Here is a 26656-nt window from a genome sequence, read left to right as displayed (position 1 = left end):
GGGAGACACACTGAGACACTGACACACACAGAGACACTGGGGAGACAAACACACACGGGGAGACACTGGGGAGACAAACACACACAGGGAGACGCTGCAGAGACACACTGAGACACTGAAATGCAATGGAAGACATACTGAGACACTGACACACACAGAGACACTGGGGAGACAAACACACACGGGGAGACACTGGGGAGACAAACACACACAGGGAGACGCTGCAGAGACACACTGAGACACTGAAATGCAATGGAAGACATACTGAGACACTGACACACACAGAGACACTGGGGAGACAAACACACACGGGGAGACACTGGGGAGACAAACACACACAGGGAGACGCTGCAGAGACACACTGAGACACTGAAATGCAATGGGAGACACTTGGAAAACACAAGAATCCACAAGTGAGTGCCTCCCATCTGAATCAACACGACCTGGATTCGAGACACAGTGGTGAGCTTCTGCGTTAACGCTGATACATTCACGCGTGCCTACACACGCACCGCACATACAAAAGCAGGCAAGGGCTCGCATCAAGTTTTTCCTTCACGTTCAGGGGAAATCTGTCCTCATATATTTGCATTTGGTTCTTTCGGTAAAGTCACGTTGAAGGGAAATAATAAAATAATAAAAATAAAACATAATAAAATACAATTCTCACGACGTTTCGGCCACAACGCAAGCAGCCGTCGTGAGAATTGTATTTTATTATGTTTTATTTTTATTATTTTCCTTCTACGTGACTTTACCGAAAGAACCAAGAAGATGAATCCCTGCAGTCACGAAAGCTTTAAATAGAAATGTCCTCATACATTTACATTTGGTTTTTGTTCCCAGGCTTTAACTTTTATCTGGATGGCCAATCCGATTTGTCGTTGTCCCGTTCTGTCCCACCCCTCCTGGACATCTATGAAAAAGAGCTTTACAGCTCATCAGATTCCTCCAGGATAAATTATTCTGATTGGCTCTCCACCTTCCAATCGGATTGCGCGCCCTTCACTGGCTCCGCCTGTGACAGCTCCTCGACCAATGAGAACTCACGAGTTGCGAGACGCGGTTGAGTCAAATTTTTTGTTTTATTTCTTAACAGGATTCGCCTCTTGGCGTCTCTCTGTGTGTGTGTGATCACGAGAAAATATGCACGCTTGCTGAAGGCGGTGGGGTGGGGGGGCCGATGGCTTCCTTGGGGACTGACCAAGAGAGAGGATGGAAAGAAAACGGTGATGCCAGACGGTGCTCAGCAAGGATGAGGTACGTGATGAAGTCAGAGACACAGAGGAACGAACTGCGCCTCGGACCCTTCTACAGACGGAACCCCGAATGATTGATTGAGTGAGCGAGTGAGGTGAAGTGAAGACCATGTTGTAATCGACGCCGCTCGTGTTGCCGTGTCCGAAGGTGCCATTGTCCTTGTCGTGGCCGTGGTGCATGTCGGCTGTGGAGGAGGCCACGAGGTAGGTGAGCGGCACGAGGCCCAGCATGTACACCAACAGGTTCAGCGAGTAGATCTTCATGCCGTACGAGAGCCTGCGCAGAAAAGACAGAGACACCCCCCCCCCCCGTTTAGGAGAGTGATATTAAAGAGTAGGGGCCGTCTATGAATGACGTCACGCACCTGGGGGGGGGAGGTGGGGTCAGACATTTGTGACGATGTGTGACGAGGGGGGGGGGGGGGTTTGAGAAATGTGACGTCACATCAAAATGCGCAACTTCAAATACATATAGACAACACGTTCCTACAACATCAGAGTGCAGCGCCACATTAAATACGCACTGCAATGACAATAGTTGAAAGCGATTTGAAGCATTTTTTATTTTTAAAATGGAAAAATGTTTGGGGGGGTGGTAGAGCTTTGTGACGTCATATTTGAGGGGGGGGGGGGGTCTGACTTTTTGTGACGAGGGGGGGGGGGGGTCAAAAATCTCGTGACGTCATTTATGGACGGCTCCGTAGCACCTATGAAGGCCGGCACTGTGGCGCACGAAAGGGGGTTGTGGGGGTGGCCAACGCCACGCCCGGCCGGCTTTGTCTCCCCAGCGCCGGCGTTTAACTACACACCACACCAGGTGCTCGTTTTAGGCCGAGTCAACCTAGAGGAAGACCCAGGACCGGTTCAGATAATCGCCACCGGCGTCGGCGGCCGTGAGCGGGAATCGAACTCGGGTCGTAGCACGGCGCATTAGCTGCTACACTGCCACTTGCCACGGATGTTGGCCACGGACACTCATTATCGATTCTAGATTTGAAGCTTTTGTGACTGCAAGGATTCATACTCTTAGGTTTTGTCGGTAAAGTCACGTAGGTACCGAAAAAAACCTAAGAATATGAATCCTTGCAGTCACGAAAGCTTCAAATCTAGAAAAAATTAATATTTTTATTTATATTATTTTTATTTAATTATTTTTCCCGACGTGACTTTACCAAAAAAACCTAAGAGTGACTCATCATCGAATGCGGGACTAATTCGGGTGATCATGTTCGGACTGCGATACGCCCACCACCGCGCGCCACTTACTCCGCAGACACGCGCACACGTGCAAGCCGTCCCACGCAACTTACATGAGCACGGACGGAAGGGAGATCACGATGAAGCTCAGTGACATGGTCTCTTAGTCGGCAAGCCTTCGATGAATTATTTCATGACAGCCGCAATATGTGCCACGCGATCAATGAGACCTTTATCGTAAAGTGGAGGCAACTCGTGACTTCGATACGTTGGCTTGGTGGAAGTCTTGGGTCTACAACCATCACGAACTATTTACCAGGGCGCAGGCAGCATTGCTGAATCTCGAGCACAAGTAAAATTAACCCGTAAAAACAAAGTTTTTCACTATAAATCCTTTATATGCGTGGCATCGGTTTTATTTTATTATTCATTTCTGTTTTTCTTGAGTAAGAGTTTCATTTTTATCACATTGGTATTTTAAATTAAATATTAAAAAAATTTTCCCCTAAAAAGTGGAACATTTTGGAAAAAAAATTTCACGAAAATAAATTGTCACGCACAACGAGTCTGTGTGCAAAACGTCAGCTCGATTGGATCACGGGAAGTGGGTTAAAAAAACGACCGAAAGATTTGCACGGTCGTAAGCGCGCAAGCAAGCAAGCAAGTGAACTTAATATAAAGGATTAAAAAAAAATCCAATTGCGGTCCTCTGAGGCTGTAGACGTCCCAGTTCCAAGGACCTCAACGTGCCGTTAGGTTTCTCTCTCGTGGCGCGAATACTTTTTTGTTTGAATTCGTGACTCACAAGACGTAACCGTTCACACGTCACCCCAGGCGTAAATGCGGTGTGAGCCCGCTCTTCCCAGGGGCGACAGGCAGAGAGAGAGAGAGCGAGAGAGGCGGAGAGAGAGACAGAAAGGAAATCGTTTGGGTGTTCGCACCATTTCATCTTGAGGAACTGCTCGCAGACGGGGTGAGTGAGGAGGTTGACGCGATTGAACCTCACCATGGCCTGCGGCGACAGCACGGGCATGGCAATTATACAGCCACGGCACGTGGGACAGTGGTGTCGCAGTGGAGACACGCGGGGGGGCTATAGAACGTCCGCTCTCTAAATGTTTATTCTGAAGAGCCACGCTGTGTCATACGACTCTTTTTCAGGAGGGTCCTTCATTGTTTTTTTATTTTAAGATGTTTACAGCCAATTGATGACGAGTGTTTATACAAACAGGAGAAAATCCGGAGCACCCAGAGGAAACCCACGCATTGCGCGAGGGGGCAACGCTCTATCCCCATGCAAATATATGTGTGTCAAACTTCTTTCGCGCCGTACATAGCCAACCACGCTACCTGGAGGCACGAGATTAGTCAACATGCCGTAGTGCCTTCTCCTGGTGGGCCAGAGTATGGCACCTCGAGTCCCACGAGGAGGGAGTTTCACAACATCCACCAACCCAGGCGTGCATAGCCACCACCGCCTATCCTAATATGTAGAGGACCGCAGAGCTTGGCCAACTGTTGGCTGTCATCGCCACTCCTCCGAGCAAGCGAGCACTGCGCGCTTGCGGTGCGTTACAGCGTCGCGAGATGCAATCGCCACGAACGACGCGATATCAAACTGCATCATAATAGTTATTGTTTAGTCGAAATTATTATTATTAATTCACGTCGCTAGATGACCCCGCCGCAACCGAAGAATAACAGCAAACAACGAACGGCACGTGACCGAGAAACAAACACAACTTACATTCATGGAAAAGAGCGGCTCGTACAGGTTATTCCCATTTTCCGCTTTAAGGGTGTCGCGTTTGTTAATTGGGCACTGCAGCAAATGGAAGTTGTAGGTTTGCTGCAACGAAAGAGAGGTTTGCACGATCGCGTTAATGCACAGTGGAAGACACCAGCCTCTGTCTTCATGTCATCCGTTATCTTATTGTGCTTTAATATTCGCGAAGTTCATTGCACGTTGGCAGATTCTAGATTTGAAGCTTTCGTGACTGCAAAAAAAAATTAATAAAAGTAAAATAAAAAAAATCACGACGTTTCGTTGTGTTGCCTCCGAAACGTCGTGATTTTTTATTTTACTTTTATTTTTTTACCTGTGACTTTACAGAAAAAAACCTAAGAGTACGTTGGCAGACTCAACCGCCCAGCAGTATGAATGAATAAGGGCGCGTGTCGCATGAAAGAGTAGGCCCATGACCCACCAGAGGGGCTCTCTGGATCGACTCTCTAGCGGAGGCCCTTCTGCCAGCAGTGGTCTAAGCGAGCAATTGCAGGGCTGCACCATAGCCTTTAACAAACTGCTTGGGCAAGTGCTGTTCGTGGGCACGGGAGTCAGCACCACACCTGGACAACTTTCTGTCTTACACACCGCACACCAAGTTGTCATTTGAGACTGAGTCGACCTAGGGGAGGCCCAGGACCGGTTCAGATAATCGTCACTGGTGTTGGCCGTGAGCGGGAATTGAACTCGGGTCATCAGGTTTGTAGCGCAGCGTGCTAACCGCTACACTACCGCTCCGCACCATGCGCGCACACACACAAAGATAAAGATCCCCCGTATAGCCTTAACAGACTGTAGGGGCAAGTGCTGTTAGCGAGCACCTATGAAGGCCGGAACGGTACACGAGGGGGTGGGTGGCCAGTACCACGCCCGACCGTCTTTGTCTCCCTAGTGGCAATGTTTACACACCGCACCAGGTACTCATTTGAGGCTGAGTCGACCTAGGGGAGGCCCGGGACCGGTTCAGATAATCGTCACCGGTGTTGACCATGAGCGGGAATTGAACTCGTGTCATCAGGTTTGTAGCGCAGCGTGCTAACCGCTACACTACCGCTCCGCACCATGCACACACACACACAGTGACACACACATGCGCACATTCACACACGTGTGGGAGAGTGCAACATCATTACCCAGTATTCCTTGCTGTTCCTGTCAACGCTCGACTCTTCTCTGCATCTGTCCAACACAACCTGCGTGTGTCCGCGTGTACACACAGACGCACATGTTCACACGTAAACACACGTGCTCATAACGCACACACACGTAAACATCCAGATAACATCAGCATGTGGACACAAAAAAGACAAAGATCCCCCCAATAGCCTACATGGGCTGTTGGGTTAAGTGCTGTTAGCGAGTACAGATGAAGGCTGGCACGACGCATGACGGGGTGGTATGGGTCTGAACCATGCACAGCCGCCTTTGTCTCCCCAGTCCTGATGTTCACACACAGCACTAGGTACTCATCTAAGGCTGAGTTGACCTAGGGGATGGCCCAGAAGCAGTTTAGATATTTACCACTGTAAAAAATAAATAACACCAAAATATGATAATTGTTTTTTTTTACCATTTTATCTGGCAACAAAACTGACACCTTATCTATAAGGTGTCATGTTTGCATAGACCACAATGCCTGCGGTCGGAATGCAAACAAAATACTCTAAACAAATAATATATTGTGCTCGACAGCACATGACGTTTCTTCGCGTGAACGACGCAAAGTGGTTCGCCCACGAGGGCTCGGTGGAGGCGAGGGCTGAGCGGCGACGGATAACGAGACAGGACTGACGGCGACGATGCTGTCAGCGACGCGAGCGTGGGGGTTGAGGCTACGTAAATCTGGTAGCGGTGTGTTGAAAATAAAGCGACGACATTCGCGAAACTACGCGAATCGGGGCATTGCTCTACTCGGTTTATGGCTTCTTCAGATGAGTCGACGTAGGGCAGGGGTGTCCAAACTTTTTTGCAAAGAGGGCCACATTTGATAAAGTGAAGATGCTCGGGGGCCAATAGTTCCTTCTGACATTTTTTTAACCACAAAAGTTACGTGAAAATACACACTGTGATAAAACAATTTCATTGTCACAATTACCTTCATTTTTCAAATGACAATGTAACCAACTATAAGCCACTCAGGCAGACGTGAACAACTCTAAAAACGCAATTCTGCCTTTCATTCAGTCAGGTAACATTGAACAAACTGTATAGAATACCTTAAATTTCCATGAGTTTTATGATGTATTTATTCTGACAGAGCTAGCGAGCCATAAATAACACATTATAAGACCGAAGCTGCGGACCGTATGAAATCTGCCCGCGGGCCGTGATTGGCCCGCGTGCCGGACTTTCAACATGCCTGACGTAGGGGGTGGAGAGTCATTCTCTCTGATAACGATGCAATGATCACGGCGACGCAGCGGGTTTGTGGTTTGGGGGACGGGTGGCGTGTGAGGGTAAAGCCCGAGAGGGAAGCCGGTTGCACCTTGCAGATGTCGGGCATATTGTTGATGAGCTGGAACATGGGGAAGCGCGTGGTGTCCTCCTTCTGGAAGTACGTCATCAACTCGTTGCACCTGGAACACGCGTTCACGGCACCGTTTCGATAAATACTGAACGGAATCGGAATCTTTATTGAGGCCGGTGGGATACGGTGAGCCGCAGATGGAGCGGGGGGGGGGGCATCAGCAGAGTTACACGAAGATAAAGACACGTGTGCCAGTCACCATCACCTTGCCCGTGTCTCTCCACCGCCAATGTCGATCACATCAGAAACATTTTAACTCGCAAAAGAAGACTCAGAGAGGACCTGTGTGGCGCTAAACTTTGGCCTTTTATTTATTTAGGTTGGTTATTTTTGGGGCAGCGTTATTGGCGAATGTGTTGACATGTTTAGTGATTTGTGCTTCGCCACCACTGACAACCCAGCATCACAATAAAACAATTGTTTTATTTGATTATAGGTGGAAAGGAGCCGATGAAAAAACCAGGTACGCTACCGATAGCTGCTCGTGTTGTGCTTGGTCCTCAGTAGCCAGTTCTGTAAATAATCTTAATTAGAATTTTCACTCAAGTTAATCGGTACAAGGGCAATACAAATACTTCAGGGACCACATTAATGTCGATTTAAATTTTCTCACTTTTCAAGTGTACGTCCCAACAGCCCACCATGGGACATGTGCTGTTGGCAAGCACTTGTCATACATTATTAACGCTTTATTAGCTTATTGATGCCCCGTCATTACCTGCAAACCTAGCATGGAAACTCGTGAGATCCGTCATTATCAACCACGACCAATCAATTGAGATTCATCATTTTTTTAATCGCACTGTCGAAACTTCCCGACTGTTGCCACGTGTTTCCCCGAGTTCGTAGGGTGGCACGCTAACCGCAGCGCCACCACCCCCCCTCCCCCGCTCTCTCACGAGCCCGTCGTACCTGTGGTGCGTGACCATGCTGAGCACCACGTCGGCGTGGCCGTTGAGGATGGCCTCGTTGAGGCAGGAGAAGCCCTCCGCGTTCAGCGTCAACTCCGCTCCCTCGTCCAGCAGCAAACGTGCAGTCGCCGCGTGGCCCTCGCGTCCGCAGAGGTGCAGCGCCGTGTGCTGGCGGGGGGCAAACACACACAAAGATAAAGACCACCCGTATAGCCTTAACATAGCGTTGGGGCAAGTGCTGTTAGATTGGAAAGTCATTTGTTTAGAACCGCTTGTTGTATTTCGTTTGTTGTCATTACCCTGCACTTCCGCTTAGCGCGATTGGCTATGTAAGGTGCGAACTAAGTTCAATATATGTAGGGGTGCCGCGGTGGTGAGATGTTAACTTCCTACTCTGGTATGCAGGAGGTCGTAGGTTTAATCCCGCACCTGACCTCTGTATATATATGTTCTCCCTGTGGTCGTGTAGATTTTTCTCGGGTGTCCTCCGGTTTTTCCCTCCACATTTAAAATCAACGCACATTTAGAATGATTTGTCTGCTTTAAATTCCCACACGGTAAGCCACTTCGTTGAGCTATCATTTGTGGCCAGGTCGCTTCTGAAAAAGAGCTACATAGCTCAGTGGGCCTTACCTGGTAAAATAGATATAGTTACAAAATTAATGATTTCACGCATAAGTCTCGCTCACCCCTCCTTCCTGTGTCTTGTTGAGCAGGTTGTGATGCGTCTCGAGCAGAAGCTTGATGGTCTGCGTGTAGCCACCCAAAGCTGCCCAGTGCAGGCTGGTGCGGCCCTGGTGGTCTCTACACAAAGACAAAGATCCCCCATATAGCCTTAACAGACTGTTAGGGCAAATGCTGTTAGCAAGTACCTATGAAGGCCTGCACGGCATACGAGGGGGAGGTTTGGCCGGCATCACGCCCCGGTCGCCTTTGTCTCCCCAGTGGCGATGTTTACACATCACACCCGGTAATAATTTGAGGCTGAGTCGACCTAGGGGAGGCCCCGGACCGGTTCAGATAATCGTCACTTGGGGTGGCCGTGAGCGGAAATCGAACTCGGGTCGTCGGATTCGTAGCGCAGGGCGCTAACCGTTGTACCACCGCTCTCCGTGCACACGCACGCACACGTGCACGCGACACCCAAAACACTGCATCACAATTTCCACGGACAGCTTCCATAAGCATCAAAAACAGCAGCCAACATTCGCTACTAAGTGGCGGTGACGTCACCACAGTGTTTGTGCCAGGCTAGGTGCATTCTGAAGCCACGTGAAGTGGCAAAAGTTCGCTTAGCAATCAACGCCACCACCATCGCCATTGTTTGGGGTTTTCGACAGCGTCTTTACTTAGATGCTATACAAATCCGATATGAATTGTATCAGCAGCAGTATCACCACCACTATATCATCATCGCCACCACGATTTATATTGCCTTGAACAGATATAGTTCATGCACAAATCTAATTAATTATAGCAGGGGTGCGGAACCTTTTCCTGAATCAGAGCATGTATAAGACCTTCACATACCGGCCGTATGAGACACCATTGCTTTGGCAGGAAACCACGCATTAACAACATATGTTCAAAAGCTTGAAGCAGAAACAATCCGTGTGTCGACGGAGTATGAAGGGGCCTTTGCAAACGGAGGACTCCACAATTGGCGCCAGGTCAGGAATATCGCCCCTCGAGCACCCGACGAGTGCGGACAGAGACGGTCCGCATCTCGAAGGCGAGCTTCGTAAGCCCCGGGGGGGGGGGGGGGGGCAGTCAACAGCTGACGTGGGGGCAGTCAACAGCTGACGTGGGGGCAGTCAACAGCTGACGTGGGAGCGTGGCGCCCTGAGCCTTCGAGGCGTCGGCCCCTCCCTGGGCGGCCACCGCAGCAGAGGTCGCAACCGGGTACCCGATACCCGTACCCTACCCGATACCCGGCTACCCGTACCCGGCCGGGTACAGGTACCCGTTTGCGACCCTGGTGCGGCCGGGTACGGGTACAGGTAGACCGTGAGTCACTGGTGAGTAACTGTCACTCATTTCTCACAATTCAAGTTCCTAGAATCAACCCACCCGCGCCTGCAGCATGGCTTCATCCCAGAGGTCGCAATCGGGTATCCGTTTGCGACCCTGGTGCGGCCGGGTAAGGAATCAAAACCCGTTTGCGACCTCTGCACCGCAGCCGTCCTCCGCTCACCGCAGCAGCAGCGCTCCCTTGCTGAGCAGCAGCTGCACGACGCGCGTGTGGCCGTTGGAGGCGGCGAGGTGGAGGGCCGTGAGGCCGTCCCCATCGCCCTCGTTCATCAGCTTGGAGCCGCGCGCCGTCTGCAGGAGCTGCGCGCACGAGTTGAGCCGCCCGTACCTGCGGGTTCGCTCGGCACAACGCTGCCCCCGTCAGTCTGCGACGGACAATGCTCACGATGCACGCGCCCGTCGTCAAGTTACGCGAACAAATAAACGAGTGATTTTCGTAATAAAAATTCAAATTTCTCATGCACATTGGATCCCAGTGCGCGATGCGTTGAAAGCAGGAAACAAAAACGGAACGAGGGCAAGCGACCAAACTAAAGAGGGGAGGCCACTTTAAAGAGATTGGTTTTCAAAGCAGACTTGAATATATCTACCTGCTCGGATTGCCATGATTTCAAGTGGCAAGGCGTTCCATAGCTTGGGTGCCACGCTAACAAAAGCCCGATCACCAAAAGAGCGCAACCTGTAGACCTGGGAGTGCTGAGCAGTTGGAGATCAGAAAATCTTAAGGACCTTGATGGAATATATAAATGTATTAGTTCACGCCTCATGATGACAGCATAAAACTGCGATGCAGTCAATGATTCCAATAAACTTTGGCAAAGCCTGAATGTAGACTCATAAAAACATTTGTACACGTGGCTATGATTCATATTCTACTCAGCTCATCGGCGAGCTAAAAGCACTGGCACGTTAAATTTCGATTTAAAGCTTTCGTGACTGCAGGGATTCATCTTCTTGGTTCTTTCGGTAAAGTCACGTAGAATGGAAATAATAAAATAATACAAATAAAACATAATAAAATAATTCTCACGACGTTTCGGCCACAACGCAAGCAGCCGTCCTCAGGTGGAGAACAGGTCTGTCGAGAAGACAGAGTCGAGAAGACAGAGTCTGAATTCAGACTGTCTTCTCACCAGACCTGTTCTACACCTGAGGACGGCTGCTTGCGTTGTGGCCGAAACGTCGTGAGAATTATTTTATTATGTTTTATTTGTATTATTTTATTATTTCCATTCTACGTGACTTTACCGAAAGAACCAAGAAGATGAACACTGGCGCGTTGTTAAACGCTTGCACAGCGGACAACTGCATTTGTTTGCCTATATCGGGAGGTGGAGGGTTTTCGACACAAATTCGGTGAGATCCCAACGTGGCTTAACATAAAACGTCTGTCGCGAATTGTAATTAGTTTGCGTTTTTAAATACAGATTTTGTCAGAAAAAAACCTAATGAAACGAGCAACAGCAATCATGCTGTAATGATATTTTGCAAAACGAACGATACCAATCGACAGTTGTGGACGTGAAATCGCACGGTATGTCGTAGCGGGGGACCCTGCCGTGGTGTCGTGGTTGTCGCACCGGGTCGGTCCCCCATCGCGGCGGCTGAAACAAGCATCCCCAGGTCCCCCACCAGAAGTATAAATGTGTACACCACGGTAAGTCGGCCGGCAGCTCGCTTGCGGCGGGGTAAAGTACTATGTGGGTAATCCCACCTCTGCAAAAGTGTCTGGCCAGCGTGAAAGAGCAGGCCAAAATTCCTCGCAGAGGACCTCTTTGGAGCTTGCACCAGTCGAAGCCCTTCAAGCCCTTATACCAGCGGCATGAGCAAGCAATTGCAGGGCTGCACCCTTACCTCTTGTGAGTGATGCCTGTCTTGCACACGTCCCACGTGTACGGACACTCCAACTCATGGAGTTGGCCAAACGTCCAAATTTAGAACCACAAGGCTTGGCCAATTGTTGACGCCGTTTCTGGACGCCTTCCCGCTAATTATCATTATGATCATCATATCTTGCTATCGCCATATTGCGGCAACCGTATGTATGTATGTTAAACTTCTTTTGTACCGTACGAAGCCAACCGTACTAATCGGAGGTGCTGGGGAAGGACAACAAACGAAAGACAAGCAGTTCTAAACATTTTAATCTAGACGACTTAATAGTGCATAGCTCCATTGGACACCTATTACACTGGTCAACACACTTTTTCTGGCAAAAGGTATCCCAACGGTTTTAAGGTAATTTTGGGGTGCTGATTCCAAATCTGGCATGAGTTTTTGTCCATCACATCAGGTCTTTGAGATATCAAATATTGCATTTTCAATAAAAACTGCAGAAGAAAAATATTAAATAAATGTGGATATCTACATAAAATTATATTATAAACACACTATCCTAAAATACAGCATCATATTTTATCACTAAAGCAGTCACTGACTCACAACAGCTTGCAATTATAAGTGACAGAGTTAATTTCGGGTAAAATCAATGAAAATTGGGTATGCCGATAGCATAAAATTGATGTGATAGAGCAACTCTGATATCAGATTTGGAATCAGCGCCCTGAAATTAGTCTAAAACAGCTGCAAAAGTCCAGGCCAGAAAAAAACGGTTTTTTGTTTGTTGACCAGTGTTATTGGAAGCGAGAGCGTTCCAGACGGCCGCAGAAGCGCATCTGAAAGCGCGCGATGCGTTCACCGTCCCTGGCGAGCGCGCGCGCGCGCGTGCGTGCGTGTGCTGTGCTCACTCGGCAGCGAAGTGCAGTGGAGACTTGTTGGCCTTGCTCTTGAGGTGAATGCTGGCCTGCAGTGGCAGCACCCCGCCCAGCGCCTCGATTGTGCCATACTTCGAGGCGTAGTGGAGCGGCGTGCAGCCCTCCGTGTCCTTGTCTTCCAGCAGAGCCTTGATGTCCTCGCGCTGGGCATGGATGGGGGAGGGTGCACCCGAGTGGTCCAAGTTTCTCACCCGATATATTCTCCCCCCCCTCCGAGCACTACTCGACGTCACAAGTTTCCCGGTGACAATATTCTATAAATGAAACTATTTTTTAAAATTTATTTTACCAGGTAAGGCCCACGAAGCTACATAGTTTTTTTTTTCTTTAGAAGCGACCTGGTCAGTAATGATAGCACAATGAAGTGGCTTATCACGTGGACATTGACAGCAGCCAAACACTCTAAATGCATGTTTATAAATATGGAGGGGAAAAACAGGAGGACCCGGAGAAAAATTCACGTGACCACGGGGAGAATCTGCAAACTCCAAATATACAGGCGTCAAGAGTCGGGATCGAAACCGCGACCTCCTGTATACCAGGCGAGGTACTTAACATCTCACCACCGTGGCGGCTATACCTTTAGGTCACCCCCCACTGCACTCGTCCTCTGCAACATTTGACGTTTTTGTTTGATTGCTGCTTCTGCTGCTGCGGTGTTCACGCACCCGCCGGATCTCCATTGTTACAATAGCCGGGCAGCTGGCTAAACGGGGATCATCATCCGAGTAACAAATCAAATAAACTTTCACTGAAAAATCCTGAAAACTTAAACAAGGCGTCAAAAACATCCGTTCGGAACAAACGAGACTCCGATTGTCAACTTTTGTATCCCACGACTTTTGAGTTGGTGAAATAATGGGTGATGATGAATGATGTGTTTATTTATTAAAATAATTGTCAAACATCTTACATAGGACCTGGAAATCAAACCTGTGTACACAGCGCCGTGATGCCTCTTGACATTCGCATTGCATAGCGGCTCTTGAAGTATTGAGGGTTTTGTCGACCGTATTCGAACAAATAAATGTCTCTTCCTGTTAATTTGGGTTGCTGAGCCCTGCCTTAACCTCATACGTCTACCTCCAAAGAATATGTTCTTAAACAGAAGATGTTAGTGCCACATTCGCCACTGCGATTTGAAACTATGAAATTTACTCACGGTATAAAAAAATTCAATTATAAAGTGAAATGTAATCCAGGGATTGTATTGTCTTGATATGGTCTTGGATTGTTATTGTTGTTTTGCTGCCTTGCCCAAGCTTACATTTATCTTGACAAATCCGCATAAACGTATATTCCCGTGCAATTTGTACTTGCATGCTATATCTATATATATTGTATAGACTTGCTTAACCTGTCTCTCTCCTACTCTTGTCTCATCTCTTGTATTGTTTGTTGTAACTTGTTAACATACCCCTACTGCACATCTGTGAATAAAAGAGCTTCACAACTAATCAGATCCCTCCTCCATCTCAAAGTAGAGATTCTGATTCTGTATGTGGCGCGGATCTGGTGGGCCACCCCGGTTAATTCTGTGGGTGGATTCACCGTGAGGTGGGCGACGTCTGCTTCACAGCGGATGTTATCGATCCCCCCCCCCCCTTCCCCCGAAGTTCGGCACGAGTGGGCTTCTGTGTGCCAGCATCACGGCCCGAATTGTGCAAGTTGCTCAATTGGGAATCACGCTTGTGGGGATGAATGGTGTGAAAAAGTGACCCGATTAAGGAGTTTTAATCGGAGACACCACCTATTGCCATACTCTTAGTTCTTTCGGTAAAGTCACGTAGGTAAAAAATGAAATTATTTTAATTTATTTGTATTAATTTTAATTTCACTTTTTACCTACGTGACTTTACCAAAAGAACTAAGAGTATGAATAATTGCAGTCACAAAAGCTTCAAATCTAGAACCACCTATTGCCACCACTTGCTACGAGAGTTCCGCACGACGTTTTCTTCTCCCGACGTGACGCCGATTGCTCCACCGTGTATAACAGCAGAACTCGGAGCGAAGGAACGTCGCAGCAGACGTTGACCGCTCGCTGCCCATCCCTGCGCGCTTCTTGAAACCGAGCAAATAAAAAAAAACGTCGCACGGTAAGCCCAAGCGCCTCACCTGAAAGATGTCCTTTCCCAAAGTTCCCCAGCCACCCGCCTTGCGAGACCGCCAGGTGCAGGAAGTTTCGCCCCTTGATGTCCTGGATGCTCACGTTGGCTCCTGCGTCAACGCCACACGCAGGGCGACGGCACGCGCGTTCGCCGGTCGTGATTAACGCAGCGGAGCCTTTGATTTTAAACACTTGGAGGCAGTTTAACACGTTCTTATTCTAGATTTGAAGCTTTCGTGACTGCAACGATTCATATTCTTAGGTTTTTTCGGTAAAGTCACGTAGGTAAAAAATTAAAATTAAAATTAATAAGAGTAAAATCAAATCAAAATAAAATAAAAATCACGACGTTTCGGAGGCAACACAAGCTTCCGTCTTCAGGTGGAACCGTCACAGCACGCTTGCTGTATCAAGTAAATGAGAGATTCCAAGAGATACTACCCCGTATATATATACTGGTTGAGGGGGGGGGGGTGGGCCAGGACAGGCCCCCTTTAACACGTAGGCTTTCGCGACCAATATCATCCATAACAAATTATTTTTTGGGGGTTAGATGGTGTAAATATATTAATGTGTCGTTAAAACCCGCCACCACCCGGCGCAGCCAATTAGTAAGGTTCCTTACGTAAAACAGAACGTGCCAATTCCTTACCAGTACAGCACACCGGTGTGTTAGAGAGCAAATCCACAACATTTACAATCTGAGTACGACGTTTCGCCAGTAATTACAACTAGTATGACACGCATCGTGACGGGTACTGCAAGATCCGACCATGTCCATCCAGTGCTTGCCAAGCTGCATTGACTTTTCGTTGCCGAACAAATGCATTATAAGGTCGCACTGACTACACACAAAGTGCTTGCCATACATCGACCACAATACCTTGCTGAGGAGCATGAACCATCACGCGAACTCCGGTCATCCTCGCAGAGGCTTTTGGCTGGCCATCGAACAAAGACGGGCACTGCGTCGGCCTGAGAACGATTGTTTAAGGCCGCTTCATAACTTACAATTTGTATTATTGTCGCTCGAATTCAGATGCACTTTTGGGGTCGTCTGAACCATTCGCTTTTATATAATCTAGTATGAAAACGTATTTCTATAGAACTGCTTCTTGTGTTTAGATTGTAGTCCTTCCCCCACCTCCGATTAGCACGGTTGGCTACGTACGGTGCGAAAAGAAGTTCAACATACGTATATACAAATGCGAGCCACAAGACCGAGGAGACTTTAAACACGACAGGGTCACGTGGTGGTCCGGCAGTCGGCCGCCGGTTTTCCGATCAGCCCGGCGTAGATGACGCGACGGGCTCAGCCCGGGCGCCACCGGGGAACTGCCACCGCTCACCCAGGGAGAGCAGCGTCGTGACGGTCCTCCAGGCTCCACGCAGAGTCGCCAGGAGGCACGGAGAGCGCTGCTCCCTGTCCAGGCTGTCCAGCTCGGCGCCCTGTCGACAACCCGAGTGCCTGCTGAGACTTGCGTTCCGCGACGGAGCTTCTCGTTTCCCGATAGAGCCTCCTGTTCCATGATGGAACCTCCCGTTCCATGATGGAACCTCCCGTTCCATGACGGAGCCTTCCGTTCCATGATAGAACCTCCTGTTCCATGATGGAACCTCCCGTTCCATGACAGAACCTCCCGTTCCATGATGGACCCTCCCGTTCCATCATAGAGCCCCCCGTTCCATGATAGAACCTCCCGTTCCATGATGGAGCCCCCCGTTCCATCATAGAACCTCCCGTTCCATCATGGAACCTCCTGTTCCATCATGGAACCTCCCGTTCCATGATAGACCCTCCTGTTCCATCATAGACCCTCCCGTTCCATGATGGAGCCCCCTGTTCCATGATAGAACCTCCCGTTTCATCATGGAACCTCCCGTACCATCATGGAACCTCCCGTTCCATGATAGACCCTCCCGTTCCATCATAGACCCTCCCGTTCCATGATGGAGCCTCCCGTTCCATGATAGAACCTCCCCCGTTCTATCATAGAACCTCCAGATACATAATAGAGACTCTCATTCAATGATAGAGCCAGCGATTACATTCCTTGTAATGTAACTAGTGCTGACCAAACATCCCAGTACCTGCAAATTACTCAATTGTGGTCAATGTACGCATAGTAACATTTACTATAGAGACTTGTCAGGACCCTCCCTTGAGACTCACTGAAGATCAACCACTGTGGGTAAAGACTGCAACCATGGCCACGTAACACCATCATCAGCATCAACTTTGGTTACGAAAGACAAAGGAAAACAACAACATCAACAAAAGTGTGACTGCCCGAGCCTTTGAACGTGGCTTTGGTTGAGGGCTAAAGGCCCAAGAACTCACCTCCCGCACCAGGTACTCCACCAGCTCGTAGTGATCAAACATGGCCGCCCTGCAGTATAAACATCGCCACACACCGTGTGAGAATTAGAACACGCGGAAACGTGCACGTGCGTTGTGGTGAGCAGCAGCGTAGTGGTTAGCGCACTGCACCCTGAACCCGGTAACCCGAGTTCGACTCCCGCTCACGGCCAACACCAGTGACTTTAATCTGAACTGGTCCTGGGCCTCTCCTAGGTCGACTCGGCCTTAAATATGTACCTGGTGCGGTGTGTAAACATCGCCACTGGCGAGACAAAGGCGGCTGGGCGTGGTGCTGGCCATTCACCTCCTCGTGTGCTGTGCCGACCTTCATAGGTGCACGCTAACAGCACTTGCCCCAAAAGTCTGTTAAGGCGATATGAACTAAACTATTTTTATTTGACCAGGTAAGGCCCACTGAGCTATGTAGCTCTTTTTCAGAAGCAATCTGGCCACACATGACCGTTCAACCAAGCGGCTTACCACGCGGAAATGTATCGCAGCGTGTTTCTAAATATGGAGGGAAACAACCCGTGGACCCGGAGAAAAATCCACAAAATGCGGGATCCTCGGAGATTCCTTTCAGCGGAGAATCTGTCCTAAGAATTCCGCAAGTCAGGGCTAGCGACCGGCCAAGGTCAGTAGCCCCGGCACGTGGCCGACGCTGGGTCACGATGTGAATGCGGTGGCAGCACAAGAGGGGTGGAAGAGGAGGGGGAAGAACGTCAAAGCGAGGTGGCGTTACTTGTGCAGCGGCGTCTGCTCCTCGGCATCGCGCAGCTTGAGGCTCTCCCTCTGCGGGTCCTGCATGGAGAACATCAACTGGACCATGTCCATTGCTCCCTGGGCACACGCCAGGTGCACAGGCGTGGACTCATCGTTCTGGTGGGGGGGGGGGGGGGGCGAGGGTTGTGGAGGAGAGGGGGGGGGCAAGGATTACAATTATAAAATGTTAGGCCCCCACCGCTGAAGGGAAGTAATAAAATAATAAAAATAAAACATAATAAAATATAATGCTCACGACGTTTTGGCCACAACGCAAGCAGCCGTCCTCAGGTGAAGAACAGGGCTGTCGGAAAGACAGCGTCTGAATGCTGTCTTTCCGACAGACCTGTTCTTCACCTGATGACGGACGCTTGTGTTGCGCCCGAAACGTCGTGATTTATTATTTTATTTCTATTATTAAGTTTTTTTTTACCTACGTGCCTTTACCGAAAAAACCTAAGAGTATGAATCCTTGCAGTCACGAAAGCTTCAAATCGAGAATTAAAACCGCAGAATAAACATTGTAGGATGCAATTGTGACTCAGAATCGTGACAATTCGTACGCATACAAGGCTGGTGATAATTAATGTTCCTTATAATACTCTTAGGTTTTTTCGGTAAAGTCACGTAGGTAAAATAATAATAATAGAAATAAAATAATAAATCACGACGTTTCGGTCGGAGGCAACACAAGTCTCCGTCATCAGGTGGGATCGTCACAGCTAAATTTACTTATCAAGTGATACCTGATAACGGAGACTTGTGTTGTCTCCAAAACGTCGTGATTTATTATTTTATTTATATTATTTATTTTATTTTTTACCTACGTGACTTTACCGAAAAAAAACCCCAAGAGTATGAATCCTTGCAGTGACGAAAGCTTCAAATCTAGAATTCCTTATAATAATTGCAGTCATAGTGTGAAATGTGAGCCGCCTTCTCGTATTTCTCTTAAGACGCCCTGCTAAAGTACACTTTATCGGTGATTGTTACTCTCCTAACAGCGTTCCAATTCACGAATCCCACTTTAGTTTTTTCTTTAACAGTGTTAAAACACTTAATCTGCGTCACAGGTAGTCATTGAGTCCCGGTCATAAGCGTGTGTGTTCATGACTCGATTTTAATTATCTCCCCTTTCGAACAGAGCTGAAGTGGCCACTCCCAGTGTCAACTTACTAACAAGCAGCCATCGAAAGCTGCCCGGATGTCATAATTGTGTTTTCACGGTGTATTTTCCATTCAGTAAGTGCAGGCATCATTACATCTCGCTGACAGATGACCTTTGCTATGATCGTGCATTTAAACTGTTGCGATCATTTGCGTCTCATACCTAGCAGAAACAATCACGTAAGCACACAAACACACACCCAGAAGACAAATACAAAGCTCCCCCGTATAGCCTTTAGCATGCTGTTGGGCCAAGTGCTGTTTGCGAGCACCTATGAAGGCCGGTGCAACACACGAGGGGGTGGGTAGTGGCCAACGCCACGCCCGGCCGCCTTTGTCTCCCTAGTACTGATGTTTACGCACCGTAGCAAGTACTTATTTAAAGCTAAGTCGACCTAGGGGATGCCTATGACCTGTTCAGATATTCGCCACTGGGGTCGCTGGGTTCGTAGCGCGGCACGCTAACCACTGCGCCACCGCTCCCCCCACCACCACAAGGCCGTATTATCCAATAGGCATGGTAAGCACTGTGCCAAGGGCCAACGAAAACTAAAAGGCCTACGAAAAATAAATTGAACACGTGTTTTGTTTGTTTGTATATATGATGAACAAAACACTTAACCAAGGTAGCTTCTTGAATACTTATATTTACATGGGAGCTCGTTGTAATTTCTTCGCAGTGGTAACACGTCGTTGACTGGTTGTTGGGGCATATTACACCAAAAATAAAAGTCTAACATGTTTAAGCTGAAACGAAAGTAAAGTAATATGGCGCTCGCCATGTGGTCGTCCGGTCAGAACAGTGAATTTTTACCGATTAAAACGAACGGCATCCTTTTAAAGCTGCTCCGTCCGATATGATAATCATAGAATAACATTGTTGAAGACATTTCCCCGTTCATTTTTAAGTTTACCTTAGTTTTTCTCTCTCAATAATTTCACATAAAATCTGCTCATCTGCGGCCACACGGTGCGCTCCCATAGAATTATCGCAAATTCTAAACGACTAACGCATCGGCGGCAACGACTGTCCACCGGGCTGGAGGATGTACCGTGTGAAACAAGCGAGTGACAGCGGTGGGAGGAGTAAAACATGTGGCAGGAGGACCGATCGTTGAAATGTATCACTGGAGGTCTACGAAACACAATTACCTACGGACTAGAATAACCATAATCCCCCTTGTTGTCTTAGAACACGAGTTTGTTGGTTCTGCAGTGTGGCAAATTGGGGCAGCAATATTGGTTTCGAATGCCTTTGTGTTAAATTGACGAAAAGTGCTTCTGTTTCGTTCAAGCGACGGCTGTCATTGGCGAACTGCAAACACGTGTCGAGTGACACGTAGCCTCCATTGCACGTGTCACTGGCACGCGGCCACCGTGTGTACACTGCATACGGTCGAGCAGAGACGACAGTGGCTCTGTACAATAGGTAATAGTGAAATAACCAACCCCCCCCCCCACATCCAAAATAACATCGCTACAAATTTCGATTCGTGACTAATAAAATAATATAATTAAATTATATATAATAAAATATAATAATATAATATTTTATCATGTTTTATTTTTATTATTTTATTACTTCCCTTCTAAGTGACTTTACCGAAAGAACCAAGAAGAACATCGCTACAGTAACACAAACACTGCGTGAATACTCCGACGAAGCTTAATCAAGTAATTTGCCCTCGAGTACACACCCTCCCCTCTCCGCACAGAATCGCTATTCGGCGCGACTGCGTGGCCGCCTGTCACAAGCCTGAGCGTCGTCACTCGGAGCTATTACCACCCAACGCCCCCCGGGCACTGCTGGGTAACCAGCTCATCGGCTGGTTACCCGATTGCAACGGTGGCAGCGAAGACGGGGCGTACTTTTGCTCACGATTAGCACGGTTGGCCCAGTACGGTGTGAAAGAAATTCAAAATGCATACATACAGTAATCTCTTGGTTAACAGCGACATCGGTTAGCAGGTTAGAGTTTCGCCCCCCATAGGACCCCATGGTTTCGACCAACGTTAACATTTTGATTAACGCGACGTTTACGTTTTGCACGCGGGCGTCAATTTTGGCCAATTCCAGCGCTCGTTAAGTAGGGCCGAGCCGTTCCCTCAGCCAATCAGCGACGCCCATTAATGAGCGTTAAAGATTCGTTTTGTTTACGTTTCGTTTCCCGTTTCGGCAGTGGGGGAAACAGCTCTCTCGCATTCTCAGTGATTTTAATTAAAAAAAATGTTTTTACTTATAAGTGATTTGGAAGAACGGTCATTCCGGTTAACGGCAGTTTTCGCGGAACGAATTAAATAAGTAACATTTATAAATACTTTTTAAAAACACGCTTTAATGAAATGTACCCTACTCGTAATGGCAGAACTCCACGACTCCAGAAAGTGGCCCCGAAGCTTGCCATAACGTAAGTAGCCATGGTTATTTACAGCCAACGTCAGTTGAGCGTGGACAATTAGAGCCAAGCCGAAAAATAACGTGTAAAAATTAATGTTTAAAAATACTTTATTAAAAAAAAAATTGATAGAATATAGTATTGTCATCAGTATTACATAAGTATACCAAGTTTGCAGTCGATACCACATTGGGAAGTGAGTTAAAATTGAGTTACAAGATTTGAGGATACAACAATAACAACAACAGACAGAGTGAGTTAAATCAAAGCGTGTAAAAACGACGTTAACCGAGGCACGAGTGTACATGCGAGTGGCACCTGCTTGGCGTCGATACGGGCGCCCGACTGCAGGCAGATGCGGATAATGCCCAGGTGGCCGGCGTGCACCGCTATGTGGAGGGTGCTGTTCCGGCTCTTGTCCGCGTAGTTCAGGATGGTCTCCTTCGTGTAGCCCTTCTCCTCCGCTGGGGCGGGTTGCGTGCACACGTGGGTGGCACACTCGGAATCAGAATGTTTACTTTGACGGGAGGAATCCGACGAGCGAAGATGAGAACTTTACATTTCACAACCAGGGGTCGTGGTTGTAGGCGCATCAACGCGAGGATAAGGGAACCCGAGGTCACGGTGGTGAAGGTCGTGGTTCAAACTTGACTCACGTTCCTTCCGAGCTCAATTAAATCAGCACAGTTTACAGGTGGCTGGGTCGTCATCGTTTCGGCGGCTAGAGCGATGAGCCGGTGGCACTCAGAAATGGGCTAAACATCCATGTTTGAAGTGTGGTGAGTTAACTATTTTTAAAATTTTATTTGACCAGGTAAGGCCCACTGAGCTATGTTACTCTGTTTCAAAAGCGACCTGGCACAATTGATAGCTCAACAAAGTGGCTCATCACGTGGAAATGTATAGCTGCCAAATTGCTATAAACGCATGTTTCTAAATGTGGAGGGAAAACCCGAAGGACCAGGAAAAAAATCCACGCGACCACGGGCTGAGGGACATGCGAACTCGAAATATACAGCAGGCGTCAGGGTCGGCATCCAACCCAAGACCACCTGTACACCAGGTGAGGTAGTTAACATCTCGCCACCGCGATGCCCTTTGGTTTCAGAGTCGATGGCTTCAGAGTCGATGGTCTCATCCCGGTAAACAATGGATTACACAAAAAATACGAATCATATTTGTTAGCTTTTTTTCCAATTTGCAGAAATGTATGCTCCGATTGTCACGTGATGCGCATTTCTCTGTCGCAGGGTGTGTGGAGAAGTGCACGCCTGGTGTGAACGCGGGTCGCCAGGCTCATAGGATAGTGCGCAAACAAATGCGACACACGAAGGCAAAGATCCCCCGTATAGCCTTTAAAATTATTTTGGGGCAAGTGCTGTTAGCGAGGAGCACCTATGAAGGCTGGCAGGGCACAAGAGCGGGGTGTGCGGCCAATACCACTCCCGGCCATCTTCGTCTCCCCAGTGCTGTTTTTTTTTACACATCGCACCAGGTACTCATTTAAGGTTGAGGTGACCCAGGGGAGGGCCCGGGATCGGGTCAAAATTTTGCCACTACCGGGTTCTGAGCGCAGTGCCTATAACCACTACACCCTCGCGATTTTTGACGATTTTTGACCCCCCCCCCCCTCGTCACACGGCGTCACAAAAAGTCAGACGCCCCTCTCAAATATGACATCACAAAGCTCTGCCCCCCCCCCCCCCAAAAAAAATAAATGCTTCAAAACGCTTTAAACTATTGTCATTGTAGTGCGTATTTAATGTGGCGCTGCACTCTGATGTTGTCGGAGAAAACATTTATTAAAAGTCTATTTAATTAAGTAGAACGTGTTGTCTATATTCATTTAAAGTTGCGCATTTTGATGTGACGTCACATTTATCAAACCTCCCCCCCCTCCTCGTCACACATCGTCACAAATGTCTGACCCCCCCCCCCCCCCAGGTGCGTGACGTCATTAATGGACGGCCCCTTGTCTCTCTGTGTGTGTGTTTTTGTGAACGCGTGCTGCTACTAACCCTTGCGGAGCATGAACTGGAAGGACTTTGTGGAGCCGGCCATGGCCGCGATGTGGAGCGGGAAGAATCCCAGCTGACTCTTCTTGCACATGCGGGCGCCGTGGTCCATCTGGCGAGAGGGAGAGGGTTGATGGGAGGCGGGGAGTGGGGGGGTTTACAGCAAGGCCGTAATTATAATATATATAATAAAAATATGCTCAAAATGTCCCCCAACCAATATTTTGTTATAAAAAAAATTGCTATGCTATGGAAATAAATATAACTATTTGCTAAACCTTGGCCACAATATCTGCACTTGTCTTCATATAAATCATGCGAACTCGAAATATGCAGCAGGCGTCAGGGTCGGCATCCAACCCAAGACCACCTGTACACCAGGTGAGGTAGTTAACATCCCTCCCACCGCGGCGCCCTTTGGTCAACCTAGGGGATGCCGAGGACCGGTTCAGATAATCGTCACTTGGTGTTGGCCGTGAGCGTGCTAACCATAACACCACCGCTGTGACGCACACACACCCACACACACCCACACAAAGATCCCCCGTATAGCCATAACAGACTGTTGGGGCAAGTGCCTGTTCGCGAGCACCTATGAAGGCCGGCACGGCACACGAGGGGGTGGGTGGCCAACACCACGCCCGGCCGCCTTTGTCTCCCTAGTGGCGATGTTTACACATCGCACCAGGTACTCATTTGAGGCTGAGTAGACCTAGGGGAGGGCCCGGGACCGGTTCAGATAATCGTCACTGGTGTTGGCCCTGAGCGGGAATCGAACTCGGGTCGCCAGGTTCATAGCGCAGCACGCTAACCGCTACACTACCGCTCCCCACACATACACACAGCTTCTTTAGCACCCTTAACGCAACTGGCCGCGCTAATCCGGCCGTCCGCGTCGCCAACGCACGCACCAGCACGGCGATGCTCCTGGGGTGGTCGAAGGAGCAGGCCACCATGACGGGAGTCATCCCGTGCACGCCCTCGATGTCAACGTCCGTGCGCGCCTGCGACATCAGGGCCTGCCGGCACATGGGGGTGGGAGAGACATGCGTCCAGGCCCGCTCGTCACATCCCTCCACGGCGCGACGGTGTTCAGGTTAAATTTCGATTTAAAGCTTTCGTGACTGCAGGGATTCATCTTCTTGGTTCTTTCGGTATAGTCACGTAGAAGGGAAATAATGAAATAATAAAAATCAAACATAATAAAATAATTCTCACGACGTTTCGGCCACAACGCGGACGGCTGCTTGCGTTGTGGCCGAAACGTCGTGAGAATTATTTTATTATGTTTGATTTTTATTATTTGATTATTTCCATTCTACGTGACTTTACCGAAAGAACCAAGAAGGTGTTCAGGTTGTCACGGTCGCAGGCTACGCGATGGCAATCTGTGGGATTTTAGTTCAGGCGTAGTACTCTGCGGATTTCACTCGGTTATTCTCTGAACCTGGTTGATGGCAATTTATGGGATTTTTTTTAAATCCAGACTTTGTGCTCTGCAGTTTAACCAAAATTAAAAAACATTTTTGTTCTTAGTTAACAGGTAAGGCCCACTAAGCTATGCAGCTCTTTTTCAAAAACGACCTGGCCAACAAAATTATAGCTCAACGAAGTAGCTTATCACGTGGAAATTTATAGCAACCAAATAATGAAACGCATGTTTCTAAATGTGTAGGGAAAAATCGGAAGACCCGGAGTACAAATCCACGCAACCACGGGGAGAACATGCAATCTCCGACTCTACAGGCACCTGGCGTCGGGATCGAACCCACGACCTCCTGTATATCAGGCGAAGGTAGTTAACATCTCCCCAACGTGGCACCTACACCTGCTGCTACTGCTGGACCGCACGAAGAAGCCTCACACCTCTATGGTCTCGCTCAGGTCCAGCTCAGACGCTACGTGCAGTGGGGCCTTCTGCGCGAGATTCAGGACGTTGGGGTTCGCCCCAAGGACGAGCAGCAGTCGCACCGCGTCGGCTTGCCCGCTGCCGGCCGCCACGTGGAGCGGCGAGTCGCCCTCATCGTCCATGACGTTCAGCACTGCACGTGGAGGGTGGGAGGATATGCACAGAGACAGCTCCGTCTCGTTACACACGAGATGGGGCTGGTGGCCTCAACCCAGTGGGGTCGCTCCTTTCACAGAGGGCGCAGGCTGCGGTGTGGATGCCAATTATATTCGTTGCGCATGGCATTGTGTCGATGTCTGCCAGCCACGCAGTGGCGGATTATCCTAGTAGCAAAAGTAGCTACGTGCCCGGCACTTTTAACGGACCCGCGCTAAATCCTTTTAAGCTATAAATCCCGATTCAGTGATTCTGCACTTGCTCTATTACTATAGTACTATACCTGCCTTAAACTTTTATGAACAACTGTGTTTAAGGTTAGTGATTTGTCTTATTATCTGTCTGTATAGCAAAAGAAAAAATACAATTACTTTACTATGCGAGTAAAAAAGTAGTAATATGCACGGTTTATTTATTTATTTAGGACCCCTTTATAACATATGCTACAGGCCCCGCACTAACTCAATCCGGCACTGTAGCCGCGTATGTATGTTGAACTGCTTTCGCACCGTACGTAGCCAACCGTGCTAATCGGGTGGTACGGGGAGAAGAACAACGAATTAAACACAAAAATCAAATATCAAGGACATGGGTTTTCAATCTCGAGCCACGTGAGGGCGTTAGGAGGGCGAGAGAGAGAGATCGTGTAGCTTTGCTGTTCCTCCTCCACTGAAGGGGTGATGACTACGGTGGTTCGCTCGGTGATCGAATGTGCGCAGGGATTCGTCGGCGCCACGGTGCGCTGACAAAACGAATAAAAAATATGAAGAAAACAAATATCTTAGCTTATAAGAGGTGTGAAGATGTGGACCGTCTCTGTGTACTTTTGGTCTGTATCGGAGGCGGCAGAAGGCAGCAGTCAGTGGCTCTGGATGAAGAGGAAAGACCCCAGCTGGGCCCCAAAGTGAGAGGGCCAGGAGGTATGCAGTCAACAATGCTTGACTCAGGGAGGAGGACGCCCCTGCCATGCATAGTCCCATGGGATGTTGGCTATCAACAACAAGGCAACTCCTATGACTAATTGGGAATGGGACACAAGTGTAGGATTGATCACCCTGTCGCTGGCCGCCTTTGGGGAGGGTGTATAGTATGAAAGGCCGAAACACCCTAGGAACCAAAGGGTCACTACTGATGATGCGCTCCCCAAATTTCACCAGGCTCACTGTTCATGAACTCTTGGAAGTGCTTGCACAAAGGATAGTAACATCTCATCCTGTGTTCTTGGAATCTTAGTCACCTTAGGGCTTTGGGGGAGGGGAGGAGAGTGGGGTGTGAGTAATGTGGACCTGTGTTG

At 48.7% G+C, this 26656-nt stretch overlaps 1 protein-coding gene across 1 annotated transcript in view; it reads right to left on the bottom strand.

The window, feature by feature from the left end:
* The window catches only part of TRPA1 (transient receptor potential cation channel subfamily A member 1), a 36774-nt gene extending 10675 nt beyond the window's left edge, over positions 1–26099 (bottom strand). Inside the window, 19 exon segments of the mRNA XM_061569483.1 lie at positions 1368–1536; positions 3398–3468; positions 4204–4305; positions 5376–5435; positions 6728–6818; positions 7682–7848; positions 8370–8484; positions 9875–10039; positions 12459–12628; positions 14604–14621; positions 14623–14705; positions 15945–16044; positions 16937–16985; positions 17700–17836; positions 21601–21746; positions 23301–23409; positions 24209–24316; positions 25164–25400; positions 25402–26099. Coding sequence (XP_061425467.1) covers positions 1368–1536; positions 3398–3468; positions 4204–4305; positions 5376–5435; positions 6728–6818; positions 7682–7848; positions 8370–8484; positions 9875–10039; positions 12459–12628; positions 14604–14621; positions 14623–14705; positions 15945–16044; positions 16937–16985; positions 17700–17836; positions 21601–21746; positions 23301–23409; positions 24209–24316; positions 25164–25400; positions 25402–25491 — 2187 coding nt within the window. The 5' untranslated portion in view covers positions 25492–26099.
* Between the last annotated feature and the right edge of the window lie 557 nt (positions 26100–26656).

The sequence above is a fragment of the Lethenteron reissneri genome, chromosome 43 (assembly GCF_015708825.2).
Source record: "Lethenteron reissneri isolate LAM-NWPU_2019-01 chromosome 43, ASM1570882v1, whole genome shotgun sequence".
Classification (NCBI taxonomy): domain Eukaryota; kingdom Metazoa; phylum Chordata; class Hyperoartia; order Petromyzontiformes; family Petromyzontidae; genus Lethenteron; species Lethenteron reissneri.
This window is presented reverse-complemented; position numbering and strand designations above follow the sequence as displayed.